The following is a 17,641-nucleotide window of genomic DNA, read 5'->3' as shown; positions in this document are numbered from 1 at the left end:
TCGCTGGCTGTGCTGATTTAAATCTAGCGGTTCTTTTGTGTTTGTGTCGCAAGTTCAGTGACGCAGGTAGAGATGATTCTCTCCGGCCAATCCGTGATCAGCAGAGTTTAACGTCACGTTTTGGTAACGGTAGGTAGCGGAGAGTGCAAGTGGCGATTGCAAGTGACATTGTAATTTAGTTTTTTTTTTCTTCACCACCTGGCTACTGTTGTAAAATGTTGAGAGATTCAAACAAAAAGTAATCAATAAATGGAACAAAATAAAAATAAAAAAAGACTGCAAGTGACGTCGCTAGCAGAAGCGCAAGTGTCTAAGAGTGCAAGTCTGAGAATGCAAGTCTGAAAGTGCAAGTCTGCAGCCAGACCCTTCTCCCCAGTTTGGCAGTATTCTTCTAGCCATGTAAGGTATTCTGTCTGGACGAGGCTTGAGAACAGAGTCATCTCAGCCTTGAAACAAGAACAGCTGCGGCGCTAGATTACAGAACCCAATAATAATCCTGACAAGCTATAGTGATCCACATCCTTAACAAATAAAAATATATTAGTCTTCTTGTCCTCTTATCCAGTAAGTAAATTAGTCTGTGTTCCATTACATTGGAGTAGTTCTTCTGGGTTTGCACGATTCCCAGAGTGCACTTCTGTAATGATTGCGCAGCATCCATCAGCCCTCGCAAGACTGAATTAGAGGAAAAATAAGCTGAGCCTTCTGATACTCTGACTGTCTATTTCTCTGTCTCTTATTCACCCACACACAGGATGAGAAGTGTGATCTGGATGGGTAATTGATGTATGATTTGATTTTGATGAGGACTATTTTGTGGCTTGTACCCAGGAGGCAGTGCATTTTATGTTTATTGCTTTCGTTCCACATTTGGAAATATAAATTAAAAGGGTGCATGATGACTACCACTACTTAAAGCGTTGGTGAAATTATTATTTAGTCGCCTTCATGTCCTTCCAAACCCATATACCGTTTTTTCCTGTGATTTTAAATGCAGCTCTTTCCGTATACAATAATGTCAGTTAAAGCTTCAAAATGCACCATAAAAGCAAGATCTTCTGGTGGAGTTCTAGCTAACTGGACAATTTCTGAAGAAATTGTGCTTAAATTGTGAAACATCCGCCCAGTCACACGTTAACCTTAATGCTCACCATAGTACAAGATACATGACGTCTTTGTCGTGCCGTTGGATTTTATGTGGCCCCCACATCAGTGAAAAGAAGCAGCGGGAGAGCAGCTGTGCGTGAGGTCGAGAGGGTGTTGATTAATAGGATATCGTCCTCCATGGGAGGCCTCTGGAATCCAGCACAGGATGTTCGCATCCCCATAATCAGCGCTGTTGACGGTGATGCATGCTGGGTTGCAGTGGGAGCGAGGAGCTGGGTTGTTTCTCTGAGGATGCTGAGAATGTTGATGCCCTGAAGTTCTAATAAAAACCTAATAAATATATGCATTTTTACATATTCTTCTGAAAATGTGAACTGCGGCGATGCTAGGGTGTTGCTATGCAGTTGCTAAGGTGTTTTTGGTTTTTGTGGTGGTTGCTTGTACTGGGCCAAGCGAAAAAATTAAAACCATCCTGATGACTCTGAGACTATTGTGGCTAAATATTGTTCATAGCACAAACAATAATATTTAATTACTTTGTTTAATTTAATATTTAACATTTTATAAATACACATTTAATATATTTTAATGTATTTTTAACATTTTAATATATAATATTTTTTATTTATTTACATATTTATTTATTAATTATTTACTACTTTATGAATATAATATAGCCTACACTACTGTTTAAAAGTTTGGTTTCAGTAAGATTTAATAAGAGAATAAGTCTCTTATTCTCACCAAGGCACCATTTTTTTTATCAAACATGCAATAAAAGCAGTAATACTATGAAATATTGATCATTTTAAATAATTGTTTTCTATTTTAATATCTTTTAAAATGTAATGGATAATTCTAAACTGTTCATTTGGTGCTCAAGAAACATTTCTTATTAGTCTTATCAGTGCTGAAAACAATGTAGTTTAGAAAAAGTAATAGATTTGTGGAAACCGTGATACATTTTTTTTAGGATTCTTTGATGAATCGTTCATATTTCAAGTTCAAAAGAACAGCATTTATTTGAAATACAGCAGAAATCGTTTTGACATTATTAATGTCTTTACTGAAACCTTTGGTTATTTTAGTCCATGCTGAAAAGTATTAATTTCTTAAAAACTTTTCAACAGTAGTGTACGGTAATATCCACTTTCACTGTAAAGCATGTCAGATTGCAGAAGTAAATTGGCTTGTTAATGGTTTTTCATATTGACTTAAGTTTGGGAAGTTAAAAAGATCCTAAAACCTAGCTATCTATAGTAAAAGTAGTGGCACTCATTATAATCTTAACTCATTATAATCCAAGGTAAATGAATATATTGTCAACCACTTGTATAACAGCAATAACATGAAGGCGAAAAAAACCCACTCAATTTCTTTTCTTTTTTTTTATACTGAAATAATTTGTCATCTCTCACACGTGTCCTGTATTCTATAGTATCTGAGCTGCAGGAGGAGGGGATGAACGCCATTAATCTCCCCCTGAGTCCCACACCTTTTGAACTTCATCCTGAGGACATCATGCTAGGTAGGTGAACCCGTAGCCTCATTATTCAATTGATGCTCGCTCAGGTTAATAATATGCCCTTACACCTTCCTCCTGCCTGTCTCTTTCTCTTCTTCACAGAGGAAAATGAAGTCCGCACCATGGTGGACCCCAACTCAAAAAATGACCAAAAACTCCAGGAACTCATGAAGGTTTGTATAAAACCAAAAATGTCAGTTCTGTCATTACATATTCACCCTCATGTCGTTCCAAACCTGTACGTCCATGATTATGGCTGAATTAGGTGCTCATCGACTGGATCAACGATGTTCTGGTTGGGGAAAGGATCATCGTGAAGGACCTGGCTGAAGATCTCTATGATGGACAGGTTCTCCAGAAGCTCTTTGGTAAACAGTCTCTGCTTATTTTACAGTATGGCTGGTTTGGATTGGTTATATTTGACTAAATATCCAAGAAATATCTACCTGAACTCCTAGAGAACTTCTCCGATCTCCGTCTTCTCTATTCTTATTTGGCCTTGTGTTTCCATTCCGTAGAAAAGCTTGAAGGTGAAAAGCTGAATGTTGCAGAGGTGACCCAATCTGAGATTGCCCAGAAACAAAAGCTGCAGACGGTTCTGGAGAGGATCAATGACGCTCTGAAGGTCTCCACCAGGAGCATCAAGTGGAACGTCGACTGTAGGTCCCTAGAGCTCCAGCATGACACATTCAAATGCTCCTAAATAAGACAAGTGTTATGCGCTGTTAAAAATGGACCTGTATTAGGCAGCGAGTCTTAAAGTGTCCACTTAGACATGCTGTGGTGCACAAAACGGCTTTACAACAAAGTAACGTCTGTTTAAAACGCTATTAATGGGTGCTTCTCGTAGCTTTGAGCTTCAAAGGCTTGGAAAACACTTAAAGTGATGTAACAGTATCTTTTAGTGGATTTCAATCCCTCCACTTATGTGGAAGAGACACCTAAAGATATTGCAGGTCATTTTATTGTGTTTTATGAGGCAGAGAGATTTATGCGCTATTGATTTTTGTATTAAATGGAAGTGAACATCAATCCTGTGTCCTTAAGTAACAATTCACTGAGTTGAAGCTACATCTCAGCTTGTTTCGTGCCAATACTGGTTTTAATTAATTCAAATGAAACTAGGGAATGTAAGACCTAAATGTAATATTTTTTATTTTATTTTATTTATTTGTTTTACACTATTTACTAGCCGTTCACGCTAAGAGCATTGTGGCCATCCTTCACCTGTTGGTGGCGCTCTCACAGCACTTCAGAGCCCCCATTCGCCTCCCTGACCATGTGTCCATTCAGGTGGTTGTGGTTCAGGTACGTAACCTCTGTTTTAGACTGTAATGTTCTCTAACTGCTATCTTTGCTGTTATGATGCTAGAAGTAGATAACATCAAGCGACAGTTATGTTTGCATTTAAAACGCTCTCTGATAAACTTGTCAGACAAATTTTCTCACAGATCTCCACAAAATCACACAAAAAAAAGGTTTATTTGTTGTTTTTGAATTACCAGGTTTTGTCAAAATGTCTTTGAGGAAGGAAAGCAAGTCAGAATAGAAAATGCAGATGAAAGCTAATAAGCTTTAGTAGCTGACGCTAGCTTACTGATTTTGATGCCATCTGTATTTTGTCTTTTGTCTCAATTTCTTTCAAAGTATTTTTGCTTAACTTTGGTACTGAATCAATACTAATGGTAATAGTTCATATTTTCTTACTTTGTTTTGATTTTGAACCTATGGAAGGTTACAGTCCTCAATTTCTGAAGCTAATTAGCTTCAATAACTGAAGCTAGCTCAATGAAGCCGATGTTTTCGTTTGTATTTTGTCATTTTTCTTGCTTTCATTCAATATTTCCTTGCTTTCTTTCGATATTGAATCAAATACTCATGATTATAGTCAATATTTACTTGCTTTCTTTTGATATCGAATCAAATATGGATGGTTATAGTCAGTTAGCCTTAATTTCTAAAGCCAATTATCTCCAGTAACTGATGCTAGCTTGCTGATATCGATGTTTAATTTGTATTTTTATTTATGTATTTTTGTATGTCTTGTCTTGCTTTTGATGTTGATATAGTCAAGGAAAAATTGGAAATATTAGGAAATTTTCATACCTGGAAAAATAGTCAAACTTAGTATCATCTTGTAGAACATTTTAATTAGTAAATTTTTTTTAATTTATTTAAAATACATTTATATATCTATAATTAACCGTTCATGTAGGAGAATGGATTTGAAAAATCATATTGTATTTCTCCTGTTGTGCCTGACTAGAGGAACTCATTGTTTTCCCATAACAGATATTTTGATAGGACAGCAGTTTTTAATGGTGCGTTCACACCAGACGCGAAGCGAATATGCGCATCGCGCCACTCGCTCTAGATTACTCGCGGCATGTTTTTCGTGTCACTCGCGCGAATAAAAACAGCGCGATCAACTATGGTGGAGATAACTACAATCGCTGTTTTGTACCTGTTGTCAAAAAGTCCCAAATACAATGGAAAGCCAAACGCCGACGTGTCTGGGTTCACAACACCATCCAGAGGAGGATGAATAACGTTAGGATCCTGTATTAATGTGTGTGTTACATTTTACTACTGTATATATACACTGATATTACTATTATTTTTATTATTGATAGCAGCATCTCTGTAGCCATGCTAATCGGTTGCCGCTAAAGCACAATATACGCCTCAATCCCATCTTCTGCTGCAATCAAGTCGCTCAATTTGCATCATTCGCATCGTCAGGCACAAATTTGCATCTATTCGAGTCTTTGCATTGACTTTGTATGTAATCTACTCGCGCGAATAATTCAATTCGCGTTTGGTGTGAACACACTGTAAGTCTACTAGAGATTTCTGGCTCCTGTTCATATTCAATCTGTTCCTTTTTTCTTTCTCTTAGAAACGAGAGGGCATTCTTCAATCCCGTCAGGTTATGGAGGAGATTACTGGCAACACAGAGTACGTCAGTGTGACAACCCTAATTTCCAGATTTCACCCCCATGTGTTAATAAATGTGTCAACATCAGGGTTTAATAATCTTTTGCACCTTTTGTAATGATTTCTTTCATATGTTTCAATCATTATGCGGTAGATCGTTGATTACAAGATGGCATTTGGATTAGCTTTGGTGCTGTTTCGTCACCCTTTGTGCGGACATACACACACACACATATATGTGCACAGCTGACTGTATAGCGGTCCAGCAGGCACCTGGCAACTAGGGAGATAAGTGTGTGTTTTTGCACTTGTATGTGTGTGTTTGTGGAGTACTTCCCGAGGCTGTCATCGCACACACAATAGCTGCTGCTGCCCAGGCCGATGGCTGGCAGGAGTGATTAGAGAGTGAGGAGGAGGGGGCCTCATGGGGAGGAAGCCCTGTCCAGGGCTGTCCCAGACTTGCCCGATCAATTTGATCACCCTTCCATACACCCAAATGACAGCCGCCTGGCTTTCAGTGACCGTGGAATTAAGAGAGACAAATTGCCTCCCATGCTGTACAGGAGATAAATGAAATGCCTAACTTGCATTGCATGCAATAATACAATTCTTGCTAATAAATGACTGATTATTAAAATTCTACACAATAATAAACAAATAAATAAAATCACTCATTTTAAATGCTATAAGCACCACAACATTAAAATGTACAGTATATTCCTATTCTGGATACAAGATTTGCTAAAGATTTAATCTAACGATGTTGTTAAATTATTAGTGTTTTTATAGATTAACTTTAATTGAGCATTACGTGATGGCAGACAATTACATATCGGACAACAACTGTTATATTGATGTTATGTGATGATTTTCTAACTGCATTCATATGTGTATATGCTATTAACAAGTTCAATCATAATTTAATGTTTCAGTCATATATATATATTTTTATGGTCATAGGGCATTATCTGGCAGACATGGTGAGTGTTATTAAAATTTCCATCCATTAAAATTTAGATGTTAAACACACTACTGTTCAAAAGTTTGGGGCTAGTACGTTTTTGAAAGAAATTAATACCTTTATTCAGCAAGAATGTATTAAATTGATCAGAAGTGACGGTGAAGACTTTTATATTGTTTCTTTCTTTCTATTTATCAAAGAAAATGTATCAAGGCTTCCACAAAAATATTAAGCAGCAAGTATTAAACTGTTTTTACGTTAATAATGAGAAATGTTTCTTGATCAACAAATCAGCATATTAGAATGATTTCTGAAGGATCATGTGACACTGATCTATATTAAAAATAGCTGCTGAAAATTCAGCTTTGAATAAAAGAAAAAAAATTTCTCTCTCTCTCTCTCTATATATATATATATATATATATATATATATATAAAACAGTTCTTTTAAATAATTACTGTTTGTATTGTGTCTTTGATCAAGTAAATGCAAGCTTGGTGAGTTTAAGCAACTTTTTTTTTCTTCTTCAGAAACATTTACAAATCTTACCTACCCCAAATTTGTGAACACCAGTGTTTACTATTCCTTTCAAAGTTGCAGTTGTGTTTCTAATTAATGATGTATTCTTGTATTCAGAGCGTGATGCGTTTGATACCTTGTTGGATCATGCTCCTGACAAGCTGAATGTGGTGAAGAAGGTACAAAAGCGCCAAAATATTGGCCGAATTACATTCTTGGACAAACCTGACCACATTTGCATCTGTTTTCTGCAGACTCTAATCACCTTCGTCAACAAACACCTGAATAAACTGAACTTGGAAGTAGCTGAACTGGATACACAGGTAACACATGGATCAGCACAATAAATATATTGTGACTATGGTAAAAGAAAGTGCTAAGCGACAAGAAATCATATATTACAGTGATTTAATAAAATGATAGCAGCAGCAACATGATAAAAGACCATTTGTTCAATAAATTAATTAAAATTCTGATTCTGTTATCATTTATTCCCCTTCGTGTCATTCCAAACCTATTTGACTGTCCTGGTCACTCTTTAACATGGAATTTCAATGGGAACTCAAGCGTTCAAGCTTCAAAACGGACACTAAAGCACCATAAAAATATAATTTAAAGTAGATCTCTATATTTTACGTTTTTTTTTTAAGTCTTAACCCATAAGATATAGCTTTGTTTCATAAATATAAATGTAAGTTGTTATTCTTCATCTTATTTGTTGGCCGTTTACGATTGGCAAATATTTCATATTAATATATTTTAATCAACTAATAAGCAAAATGATTGCCGGTTAATATAAAATTCTATTATAATGTAAATATAAATAAATATAGTACAAATTCTAATATAAAAAGTCTCTTATGCTCACCAAGGCTGCATTTATTTGATCATAAATACAGTAAGAATTGTAATTTTGTGAAATATTGTTACAATTTCTAATAACTCTTTTCAATTTTAATGTATTTTTAAAATGTAATTTATTCCTGTGAGTCAAAGCTGAATTTTCAGCATCATTACTCCAGTCTTCAGTCATGTGATCCTTCAGAAATCATTCTAATATGCTGATTTGGTGCTCAAGAAGTGTAAAAAAAAAAAAGCCTTAATATTTTTGTGAAAATATAATTTTTTTTCAGCATTCTTTGATGAATAGAAAGAACAGCATTTATTTGCAATATAAATCTTTTGTAACATTGTCTTTGTCATTTTTGATAAATTGAACACCTTGCTGAATAAAATAAGTTTTAGTGTGTCAGAATTGTGTGTTTTATGTAAATTTGTGTCTTGATTTGACGTCTTATGACAGGATTGTGTTGTTCTGACTGAGGTGTGTTTGTAGTTTGCGGATGGTGTGTATCTGGTCCTGCTGATGGGACTTCTGGAAGGATACTTTGTCCCCCTCTACAACTTCTTCCTGACGCCTGAGAATTTTGACCAAAAGGTATAAATTAGCAGTGCGTCTGCGATTAGCGTGCTTCAGTATGAAAGCCACCCTGGTGTGCTGTGTTGAGTGTCGTTGAGAGGGGGTGGTGTTGACAGTCAGCCCAGAGTACTGGCTGCTCACCTGGGTCACATCCAGCAGGCCCGTCCTGTGCCAAATGGGCATGTCGCACCAGGATGCATCTGTAATCTGCCTCTGCACAGGAAACTGATAAGTGGGGTGATATGTAGCTTCTTTCTAATATCCAGTGCTTGTGTGTGGACTTCAGAGATAACTGCTTTAGGTCCATCTACAGTCCAGTTTGGGAATTTTTATTTATTTTTTTAACACATGCCCTTATTTGCCCTTCAGGGTGTCACAATATGACAGTTTATTTTTTTACCTGCAGGTTCATAATGTGTCTTTCTCCTTTGAGCTGATGCAGGACGGTGACCTGGAGAGGCCCAAGCCCAGGCCTGAGGGTAATTACGGTTTTGTTTTCTTCAAGTCCTATCATTGCAATTGTGTGGTTGACAGGCCATTTAAAAAAGATTTGTCTTGTCAGAACTGTACTTGGCTACTGATACTTTCCCAATTCGCAAGTGTTGCTCTTTTAACCTGAATGTTCATTTCTTAAATGTTACATATAAAGGTTTTAGAGATAATTGAAAACATATTTAAATAAAATTAAAAACAGGCCATTCTTGGGTTGGCTTGTGTTACATAATAATAAAAAATAAAAATATATAGTTCTATTTTCCTTACCTAACAATAGTCAGTTAGCTGTTTTCCCCTCCTTTTCGAATAATTCATATTTAAATAGTTTAGTTAAATAATATGTAATAATAATAATAGATAATAAAGTATTAATATTATAGTTACAATTAATATAATATTGAGTTCTTTTAATCTAAGTAAGATGGAATTAATAACCTTCTCTTTAGAGCTAGTTTAACAAATCAGCAGTTCACAATATACATTAGATGCTATACTGTATACAGTATCCATAATATACACATACTAAAACAGCCTTCCTGTAGCTGAAACAGAAGGGCGCGCTGCTAGAAACGCCAAGGTCATGGCTTTAATTTCTAGGGAAAGCAAGAACTGATCAAATATGTACCTTGAATGGATAAAAGAGTCTGTCAAAGACATAAATGTGAAATGTGAATAAATACTACACAAATACAGCTCTATTATTTATAGTGTTTCAAAGTATTCTTTATACTGTGTGTGTACATTTGGTTGTGTGTTTTTGTGTGTATTTGAATGATTTTCAGGTTAAAAGTGTGTCTAGGTTTTTATTTGTGTGTGTTGATTGCATTATGTCGTTCAGAGTCCTTGAAGACTCAGGTACATTATTTTGCATAAATCCTCTTCATGCTTTAAATCAATTCAAACATGTACTGGAACTGAAGAAACTGTGCACTCTGTGTTTTTTAACTGCTCAAGGGTTCTTCAGGCCAAGACAATTGTAACTATGAAAGCTTTTGTTCTCAAATTGTAAAATGAGTATTTTTTTTTTTTCGTTTTATTCCAGATATTGTGAATTGTGACCTAAAATCGACTCTCCGAGTTCTTTACAACCTTTTCACCAGGTACAGGCATGTGGATTGAGCTCAAACGGGAAACTATTTTGAGTTTTAATGAGGCTGACAGACAAAACATGCTGTTAATTATTGCGGAGTATTGTACAATACCCTTATACAACTAATAATTGTGACTTAAGTATTTTTCTTGTCATCTAGATGGATGTAAAAACACTAAAGAAAATAACACTATGAATATAAATGTTTTTGATGTTTGCATTCGCCTTTTACCTGTGGAAATGCAATTAGCTGTTTAATCCTTTTGAAATGTATTAATCCTAAAGTGCCTAAACAGACGTATGAGAGAAAATACCCAGCTTGCACTACACATTATATCAAATAAAACACTATATTGTTTTCACAGTATCAGCTCTTTAACAAGGAGCCAGCAGCATTAGATTTAAGGTGGATGTTTGACCAAATAATTAGTTACTTGTAATGAGTTGCTATTTCACTGCATATCTTAATTTGTCAAGGCTTATTCCTGATTTCTGTGCTAATGTTTTTATAGCTGTCCACACTTGCATAGTGTATCTGCATCAACCGAAAATATTTTTACTCACATGCTGTTGTCACACAAATTTGGCTCAGTTAGTAGTTGACCACATTCATTTATTTTCTTACTTCTTAAAACACAGTGTCTTGAATCATTATTGGGAAAAAAAATCGTATTTAAACTGAAAATTAGCAATGGAGCAACTATTATGTTTGTGGAAACTACACAAAGATCCTTTTTTTTATACCTTGTTTGATGGATTTCATTACAGTAGAGTTGTTTGTAAAATTCAAAGTTCATGTTTTATCTCCACCTGAAAAATGTTACAAAATCTACATTAAACGTGGATGAATAATCTAGCCCATTGTGATTGTCAGATTTTATCTTTCCATTCCATTTCCTCCCTCTCTGCCGAGCCAAAGGCTGTGTTCTTGAGTGCGGTACTTTAAGTCGTCTTGTCACTGATAGACTTGGTTCACTTCACTCACTGGAACAGATGCTTACGGCGTTCAGAATACCGCAGGGATGACCAGCAGATGTGGGCTCTCTTTGTCCTTATTTAAGTGGAAGGCTGTTTGGGGGTAATTTAGTTCCATTCAAAACCGTCCACATCCACATGGGGAACCGGTGCTTGAAAAATCGCTTTAACATTCTTATTGGATTTTTTCAAAATGGCAGCAAATCAAAGGATAGTCTAATTTGATCTCTTAAACAGCTTGGCAGAGTCCATACACTACAGTGTTTGAACATCGTAGTTTGTTTTGTCCTTCATAACCACCAATAAACACAAAAACGTTCTGATATGGAACATCTTGAATTGAGTCACTCTCTGAATACTGTTGGTTAAACAGAAGAGAAATACTCTAAACTTGGATAGTTTTTTTTTTTAACTCTCTTGTGGAGAACTAGTTTCATTCTTCTAGTCAGAATAGATGAATTTCCCAGAACATTACTTTACTTTGAAATTCTTGTGCCTGGTTTGCTATAGAATATTTCGGATCTTGTGTAATGGTAAGATTTTGCATTGCCTAAAGAAAATGTAAGTGTTGGTGCTTGTCCAGTACGACTCACCACAACAGTTCTGGGGTGTTTCTGTGCAGTTGCTAAGATGGACCCTCTTTTAATGCAAGTCTATAGGGTATTTTCACCATTTTTAAGGTCAGTTTTAAGAGTCAAAAATGGTAAACCTGAACATTTTGAAAAGTACATTTGCGGTCACGTTAGCAAAATTTGGTCCATTTTCCACGGTCAATGTTGCATGAAGCATCGCTCACACAGTAGCCTTCAAAACAAACAACTTCATGTTGGTCAATGCGGCAAATTCACATGGAAATCCTGAAGGGGGAAGCTGTGTGAGGAAATGTTTTGCCATAACGCGTAATACCAGATTGTGTTGATTCTTATTTAAATGACTAGATTTCATCTTTGAAATTTCGCCAGAGAGTAATAAATGCAACCACAACCTTAATATTACACTTCTCATCAAACTGTGATTTGTCTGTACTTATGTCTCTACCACAAAAGGAAAGTTGTTACATAAAATAATGTTTTACTATACGTAGCTCTGTTTGTTTAAAATAATGAAAAAGAACATTACAAACAGAACATATTATATAACATATTATGCAATTTTCACATATTTTGACTTCCTGTTATCACAAAAGCAGGTGATTTCTGTAATCTAAGGGAGAAATTACAGAGAGGACACCTGGGTAATTGACTGACCTGTGCATAATGTCCGGATTTGCAGTGTTGCCACCATTAGATTGCAATTATTTTGTCTTTTTTGCTCTTTGTAACATTTGTTCTCTCTCTTAGTCTTAATTCTTTTCTTTAATTCTCTCGCCTTCCTTTCTCACAATTTTTGATTGCGTACAAATCACTTATGATCACTGTTATTAACATGCTTTAAGAGAGCTTGTATTTTTAAAGGTTAAGAATGACAAAGGTGATGGAGAAACTGAGACCTCAAAAGTAAATTGAATTTCGGAGCCCCATCTATCTTTTTCAGTGTCACCTGATGGGTCGGACCCTTAGTGTGTGGATTTTCAAAGTTAAGGTGGCTTGAAATTCAACTGAACATCAAAGGTATAGAACAGCATTCATCCTGAACATCAAACATACCTCTGAGGGCCCCATTTATAAAACATTCACAGGAAAGACATGACCTCCAATCTACTAAAGAGCATTTATACTCGTTTTGACTATAGTTGATTCATACAGACATTTGAATCACATCTGAACGTGGTAACTAAGAAAAAATAATGTTATATTTGTCCCATGTGCTCCTTTCTCAGTGATTATCATTCTCGGGAAGAGAAACGCTCAAGGTGTCCCTCACAGTTTCCTTTTCATGCCGTTTTTTGATTGTGTCCCTATAGAATGTGAGAACAACATTCTGCTAATGGCAGGCTCAGGCACGCTGGCTTGCTCTCACGGGGTAACAGTAACAAGTTAACAAGCTGCTTCATTGCTTGTTCTCCAGATCCAATTATATGACCATTTAATTACACCCCTTCATCTCGCTCCTGCTCTCTTCTTCTGTAAAAGCACATATTGATTTTTAAGGATTTTCACGTTTACCCTTTTTTTTTTAACCCATGTTTTTTCTTTTTTTCTTTTTTGTGAAACCATGATTGGTGAATTTTTTGTAAGGGATATAAACTAGAGGTTCTATTCTTTCATTACATCACTCAAAATGGGTTTCTGTTTATAGTGGGCTTTCATGTTATGTAGAAACAGTCAAAGTATTTCCTTGACAACAGCTTTAGTCTGTTTTTACCACAAGATGGCAATGGTACCTATAATGATTGAGTATTCTATTATCAATGTTAACAACCCTTGTGTGGAAGCTTTCCTAATGGAAACTTTAATGTTTAAATTATCTTTACACAGTGTAGACTAATGTAATGTAAATACATCTGCGTAAACATTATTGAAATTAATCCAAAATGTAACAAGAAGTCTGAATGACTTTCTTTTGGACATTGCCTGAGGACGTGTGTGTGTGTGTGTGTGTGTGTGTGTGTATGTGTGTGTGTGTGAGAGAGAGAGAGAGAGAGAGAGAGAATATAAACAGTCATCTTTAGGTGGGAATGTAGCGATTTATTAGCTTTCACAAAAGGTTTCAAGAAACGTTTTAGTCCGGTTACTAACGTAACCTTGGTTCCCTGAGATAAGGGAACGAGCGTGGCATTAAACGCTTATGGGGAAACTCCTGTTTACTCTTAATACCGAAGCCTGATTTGTTCACATTCTTGTAGCTGCACGAGCAAATGGGGCTTCAACCCACCAAAAGGGTTGGAACTGACTACTATATAAGTCGGCACTGAGCACCATTTTGTCAGAATCTTTCGACTGAAGCGACAGTCATTGACTCGCCTGCAACCATTTAGCACAGCAGCTTACGCAACTCTTGTTCCCTTATCTCAGGGAACTACAGTTACATTAGTAACTGGAGTGTTCCCTTTCGAACGGTCTCTCCCGTTGCATTAAACGATTAAAGGTAACGTATCCAATAGCGCCGTGCTATAAGCAAGTGCAGAATGAAGCCACTCTGCAAGCCCAGCCCCGGAGCGTAAGCCAGGGTGACAGAGAGCTCTTGGCTAAATTGAGATTTAGCCCAAGCCGCTCCAGGTGGTTGAGCAGCAGCGACCTGTGAGCGATGAGTTCCTGTTCCGATCTGGATGAGAACAGTCAATCGTCTAGGTAATTCATAATGCGGATTCCCTTCTGTCTCATCCGTGTCCATGCACTTTGTAAAAATGCGCAGGGCCAGAGACAGTCCGAGTGGTAGGACTGTATATTGATAAGCCACTCCCTCAAACACAAATCTCAAGAATGGTCTGATGGGATAAAAACCAATTCCTGGGGCATATTTGCGCGAGGATCTCCTTCAAAATCAGCATCTTGAATGGGCGTTTCATAAGTGTGCGGTTCAGATGCCTGAGATCGAGGCCTTAGTAGTGTGCAGAGCTAAGTCATTCACTGTGTGCAGCTCTCTGAAGGCATCAGAACTCAGGCCGGACTCGTCCATGTTGCGAAGACACACTGAGTAGGGGGCATGCCACGTCCTGGTGAGTTCTTCATGAACTTCTGGGAAGAACGGGGTGGGCCGTTGGCAGTAGGATCATTGATGGTGTTCCTTCAGGTACCACTTGTCTAGGATGCTGGGCTGCTCGCTGTCCACACTGGGCCATGTTGTCTGCGTCAGAGGTGGGGTTTTGGGCTCTTCGCCGGAACACGCCCAGTCCTCTGCATCTGTCGAAACAACTTCCTCCTTAGACCCACCGAAGGAAATCAACCCTCTCTCAGCCGATGAAAGGTGCTGATCCTCACGTGTGAAGCACACAGGCGAGTCGAGGCGTTGTGGGGAGAGTGAAGCACGGGGGACCTGTGCGGGCATTAGTTCACTGGAGCCCAGTGTTTGAACCCCGCTGTCCCACTGTTTCCTCATAAGCGTTTAACGCAACGGGAGCGACCGTTCAAAAGGGAATCTAATTTTGCTTTTTCACTTGACATTGTCGATATTTTAAATACGTGAACTTCTCCCCAATTCGTTTACATTACTGGTGTTTCATTAAATAATCAGTGTTCATGAACTAATCTTTAAAGTGAACAAATCTTCTTCATTTCCTTGCACTGATACATATCTTTAAGTGTCTACTGCGTTCAAAGTCTACTAAGAAAAAATAACATTTGAGTGCGGGCTGTGAAAGTAGTGTTTCATTGGTTGAACCTACTGTTTCGAGTCTGAAGGCAACATTTTGATTGAGAAAAATTATAAATGTGTAATATTAACTAAAATGTAAAAACGAAACTCTAGGGTATTCCAGCAGACCAACAGTCATGCTAGCAGTTGAAAAAATGTAGGGAAAACCTAAGATGAAGAAAATGCTCTTTTTAAAGTCACTTCGTGGATTATTTTCGGTGTTTAATAAATTGATTGATTAAACGATTCACGCGTCGCCACCTACTGGCTCCATTATGTAATTCAGAAAGGCCACTGTACTCAAATAAAGAACGAATTCTTTTAGTGAAGGGATTCAAAAGAGTCGAGTCACTGATGAATCAAAAATCCTCACCACTTCAGTCACACACTCAGCGGCGGCCCCTCCCACTGCCTAGGAGTTCTGCGGGCGACGTCACTCCGGTCCCGCCCCCAACGCAAACTCAGTTCTTCGCGTTCATTTCATTCTTGCCCTCATTCCGCGCATACTTCACATCGTTGTTAGATACGCCGAATAGTCGCGCTCTTGCGCTCCGACAAGAAAAAAAGTGATCAGCTGGAAATAAATCAGCGCGTGCGCTCAGTCCACAGCATCAGACACATTTAAAAGACTGAGGTACGTTTGTGCTTTAAACAAAGTTTCATTTTGACTGCTAGTTCTGCTAACACTTTGTGTTTACTGTTAAGTATTATGGATTAAAAGATAAATATTAAGAGAATAGTGGCTGTAATTTTATTCCCAGTTTTTAAAAATGACACGGCATAAATAAACAGCCTTTCACGATCAAAAAAGCAAAATAAAAAATGCACTGTGCCAAAAGCAGTTAAATAAAATGATTAATGTTTACCTTTTTTGTAGATTGTGCAAACATCCGCAGAGATTTTCATTAGGCTACTTGTGGAGGTTCAGAAAACACTTTTTCCTTCGATCCGTGCCAGCTAGTTTACCACGGCTTCTTTGTAACAGTAAGTTCATATTTACTTTAATAGTAAATCTCACGTTGTGATTCATGTTTCTGGGATGAATCAGTGTCACTGATTTCTGGTTCGTGACCTCAGTGACTTGTGGATGTTTAGTCGCTTATTTGGTCGGGCTAACACCCCGCTCCCGTTTGCTTTCCTGAAAAACGCCAGTTTTGTGTACATAAATAAAGGATTAGGGAGAAAGTCCATGGTCCAGCCCCTGTTAATAATTAATCTGGATGTTTGAAAGCCCTCAGACTAAAATTAGTGCCTGGTCTGAGACTGTCTCAAAACCTAGTGTGCTGCCTACCTAGACAGCATTTTGGGGCAACATTTGTCATATTTTGGGACACATTCTGTGCCATTTGTCATGTTTAACTACTAAAAGAGGGTAGAGACTTGAAATATGCGTTTACTGCTATTTTCCAATATAGTAAGTCTGTATGTTTGTCTTCAGTTTTAAAGTATGTATCTGCCATTAAAAAAACATGTAATAGATATCAGCAAGATAAACTAACTGAATGGACTTGGAGGGCTTAATTTTGTGCAATGTGTTTTTCAGTATTGTGAAAAGTTTAATGAATGCATGTACACTTTATGTGCTTATTATAGTTCAGTTTGCATTTAAAAGCCAAGTACATGCCTTATACTGTAGTAGAAGAAGAAGAATTATTAGTATTTTGTGTTTCTTGTTTGTTGTTTCCCCCTCTCCCACTGCTGTCTGACAGTGGTTTGTTGTCTCAGATGAGGTCGACCCCCTTCACTATTGTGTTGCTGTAATGACATGCCAGTCTATTTAACTTCTGTAAACAGAGTAGATAGACCCTTTTAAAATGGAAACACCAATTCTTACGATCCAAAACCGTACATATCACTAATAAAAACCAGTATCTGTGACCGTTTTCATTCTTTTTTTTAAATCTAATTTAATCAAAACCTAATAATTATCTTGAAGTGTTTAGACCATATGGTTTTACACCATAGACATTTATAAGCTTATGTGATCTGATTGTTTGTTTTCTTCTCTCTGTAACTAAATCATGGCCTTTAAAAATGAACTTTATGTATAACATTGTAATATAAGCTTTCAGAGGGAGAGAACCAGTTAACACAGTTAGTTTATTTATCTGTTTTCTCTTTCTGTTTTCAAGAATTGAAACTTTGTCAGAAGAGAAAAAAATGTGCCAGATTCAGTAGACAGGGCTTCCTCTGGGAGCACGGGATTGTGGGAAAATGGGGTAAGGGGCCCTTCATTGTTCCTGCTGTTATTGAAGCAGGGGCTCGTGGAGCGGCTGAATTACTCCACAAACAGTCCTGCTCCCATGCTGACATCTGGTTTGCCACTTAAGCGCACCTGTAGGCTGAAAGATGCTGAACTGTGTGTATTCATTCTGGCG

At 37.2% G+C, this 17,641-nt stretch overlaps 2 protein-coding genes across 3 annotated transcripts in view; both read left to right on the top strand.

Annotated features, from left to right (window-relative positions):
- LOC107701030 (alpha-parvin-like) overlaps positions 1 to 17,641 on the top strand; it is a 30,539-nt gene that overhangs the window by 2,775 nt on the left and 10,123 nt on the right. The window contains exons 2-13 of one of the 2 annotated variants that reach the window (XM_016502953.1): positions 2,546 to 2,635; positions 2,735 to 2,805; positions 2,898 to 3,000; positions 3,151 to 3,291; positions 3,825 to 3,940; positions 5,532 to 5,590; positions 6,530 to 6,549; positions 7,168 to 7,229; positions 7,305 to 7,373; positions 8,387 to 8,488; positions 8,877 to 8,949; positions 10,008 to 10,107. In XM_016502953.1, the coding sequence (XP_016358439.1) occupies positions 2,546 to 2,635; positions 2,735 to 2,805; positions 2,898 to 3,000; positions 3,151 to 3,291; positions 3,825 to 3,940; positions 5,532 to 5,590; positions 6,530 to 6,549; positions 7,168 to 7,229; positions 7,305 to 7,373; positions 8,387 to 8,488; positions 8,877 to 8,949; positions 10,008 to 10,084 (983 nt within the window). In that variant the 3' untranslated portion in view covers positions 10,085 to 10,107. Of the gene's footprint in view, positions 1 to 2,545; positions 2,636 to 2,734; positions 2,806 to 2,897; positions 3,001 to 3,150; positions 3,292 to 3,824; positions 3,941 to 5,531; positions 5,591 to 6,529; positions 6,550 to 7,167; positions 7,230 to 7,304; positions 7,374 to 8,386; positions 8,489 to 8,876; positions 8,950 to 10,007; positions 10,362 to 17,641 lie in introns of those variants that run through there. The other variant, XM_016502946.1, reaches the window with a different exon arrangement.
- The window catches only part of LOC107701209 (transcriptional enhancer factor TEF-1-like), a 36,810-nt gene continuing 34,859 nt past the window's right edge, over positions 15,691 to 17,641 (top strand). Inside the window, exon 1 of the mRNA XM_016503171.1 lies at positions 15,691 to 15,897. The gene's annotated coding sequence lies outside the window, so the exon portion shown is untranslated. The remainder of the gene's footprint in view (positions 15,898 to 17,641) is intronic.

This window comes from Sinocyclocheilus anshuiensis, unplaced genomic scaffold (genome assembly GCF_001515605.1).
Source record: "Sinocyclocheilus anshuiensis isolate Anshui unplaced genomic scaffold, SAMN03320099.WGS_v1.1 scaffold1423, whole genome shotgun sequence".
Lineage (NCBI taxonomy): Eukaryota > Metazoa > Chordata > Actinopteri > Cypriniformes > Cyprinidae > Sinocyclocheilus > Sinocyclocheilus anshuiensis.
This window is presented reverse-complemented; position numbering and strand designations above follow the sequence as displayed.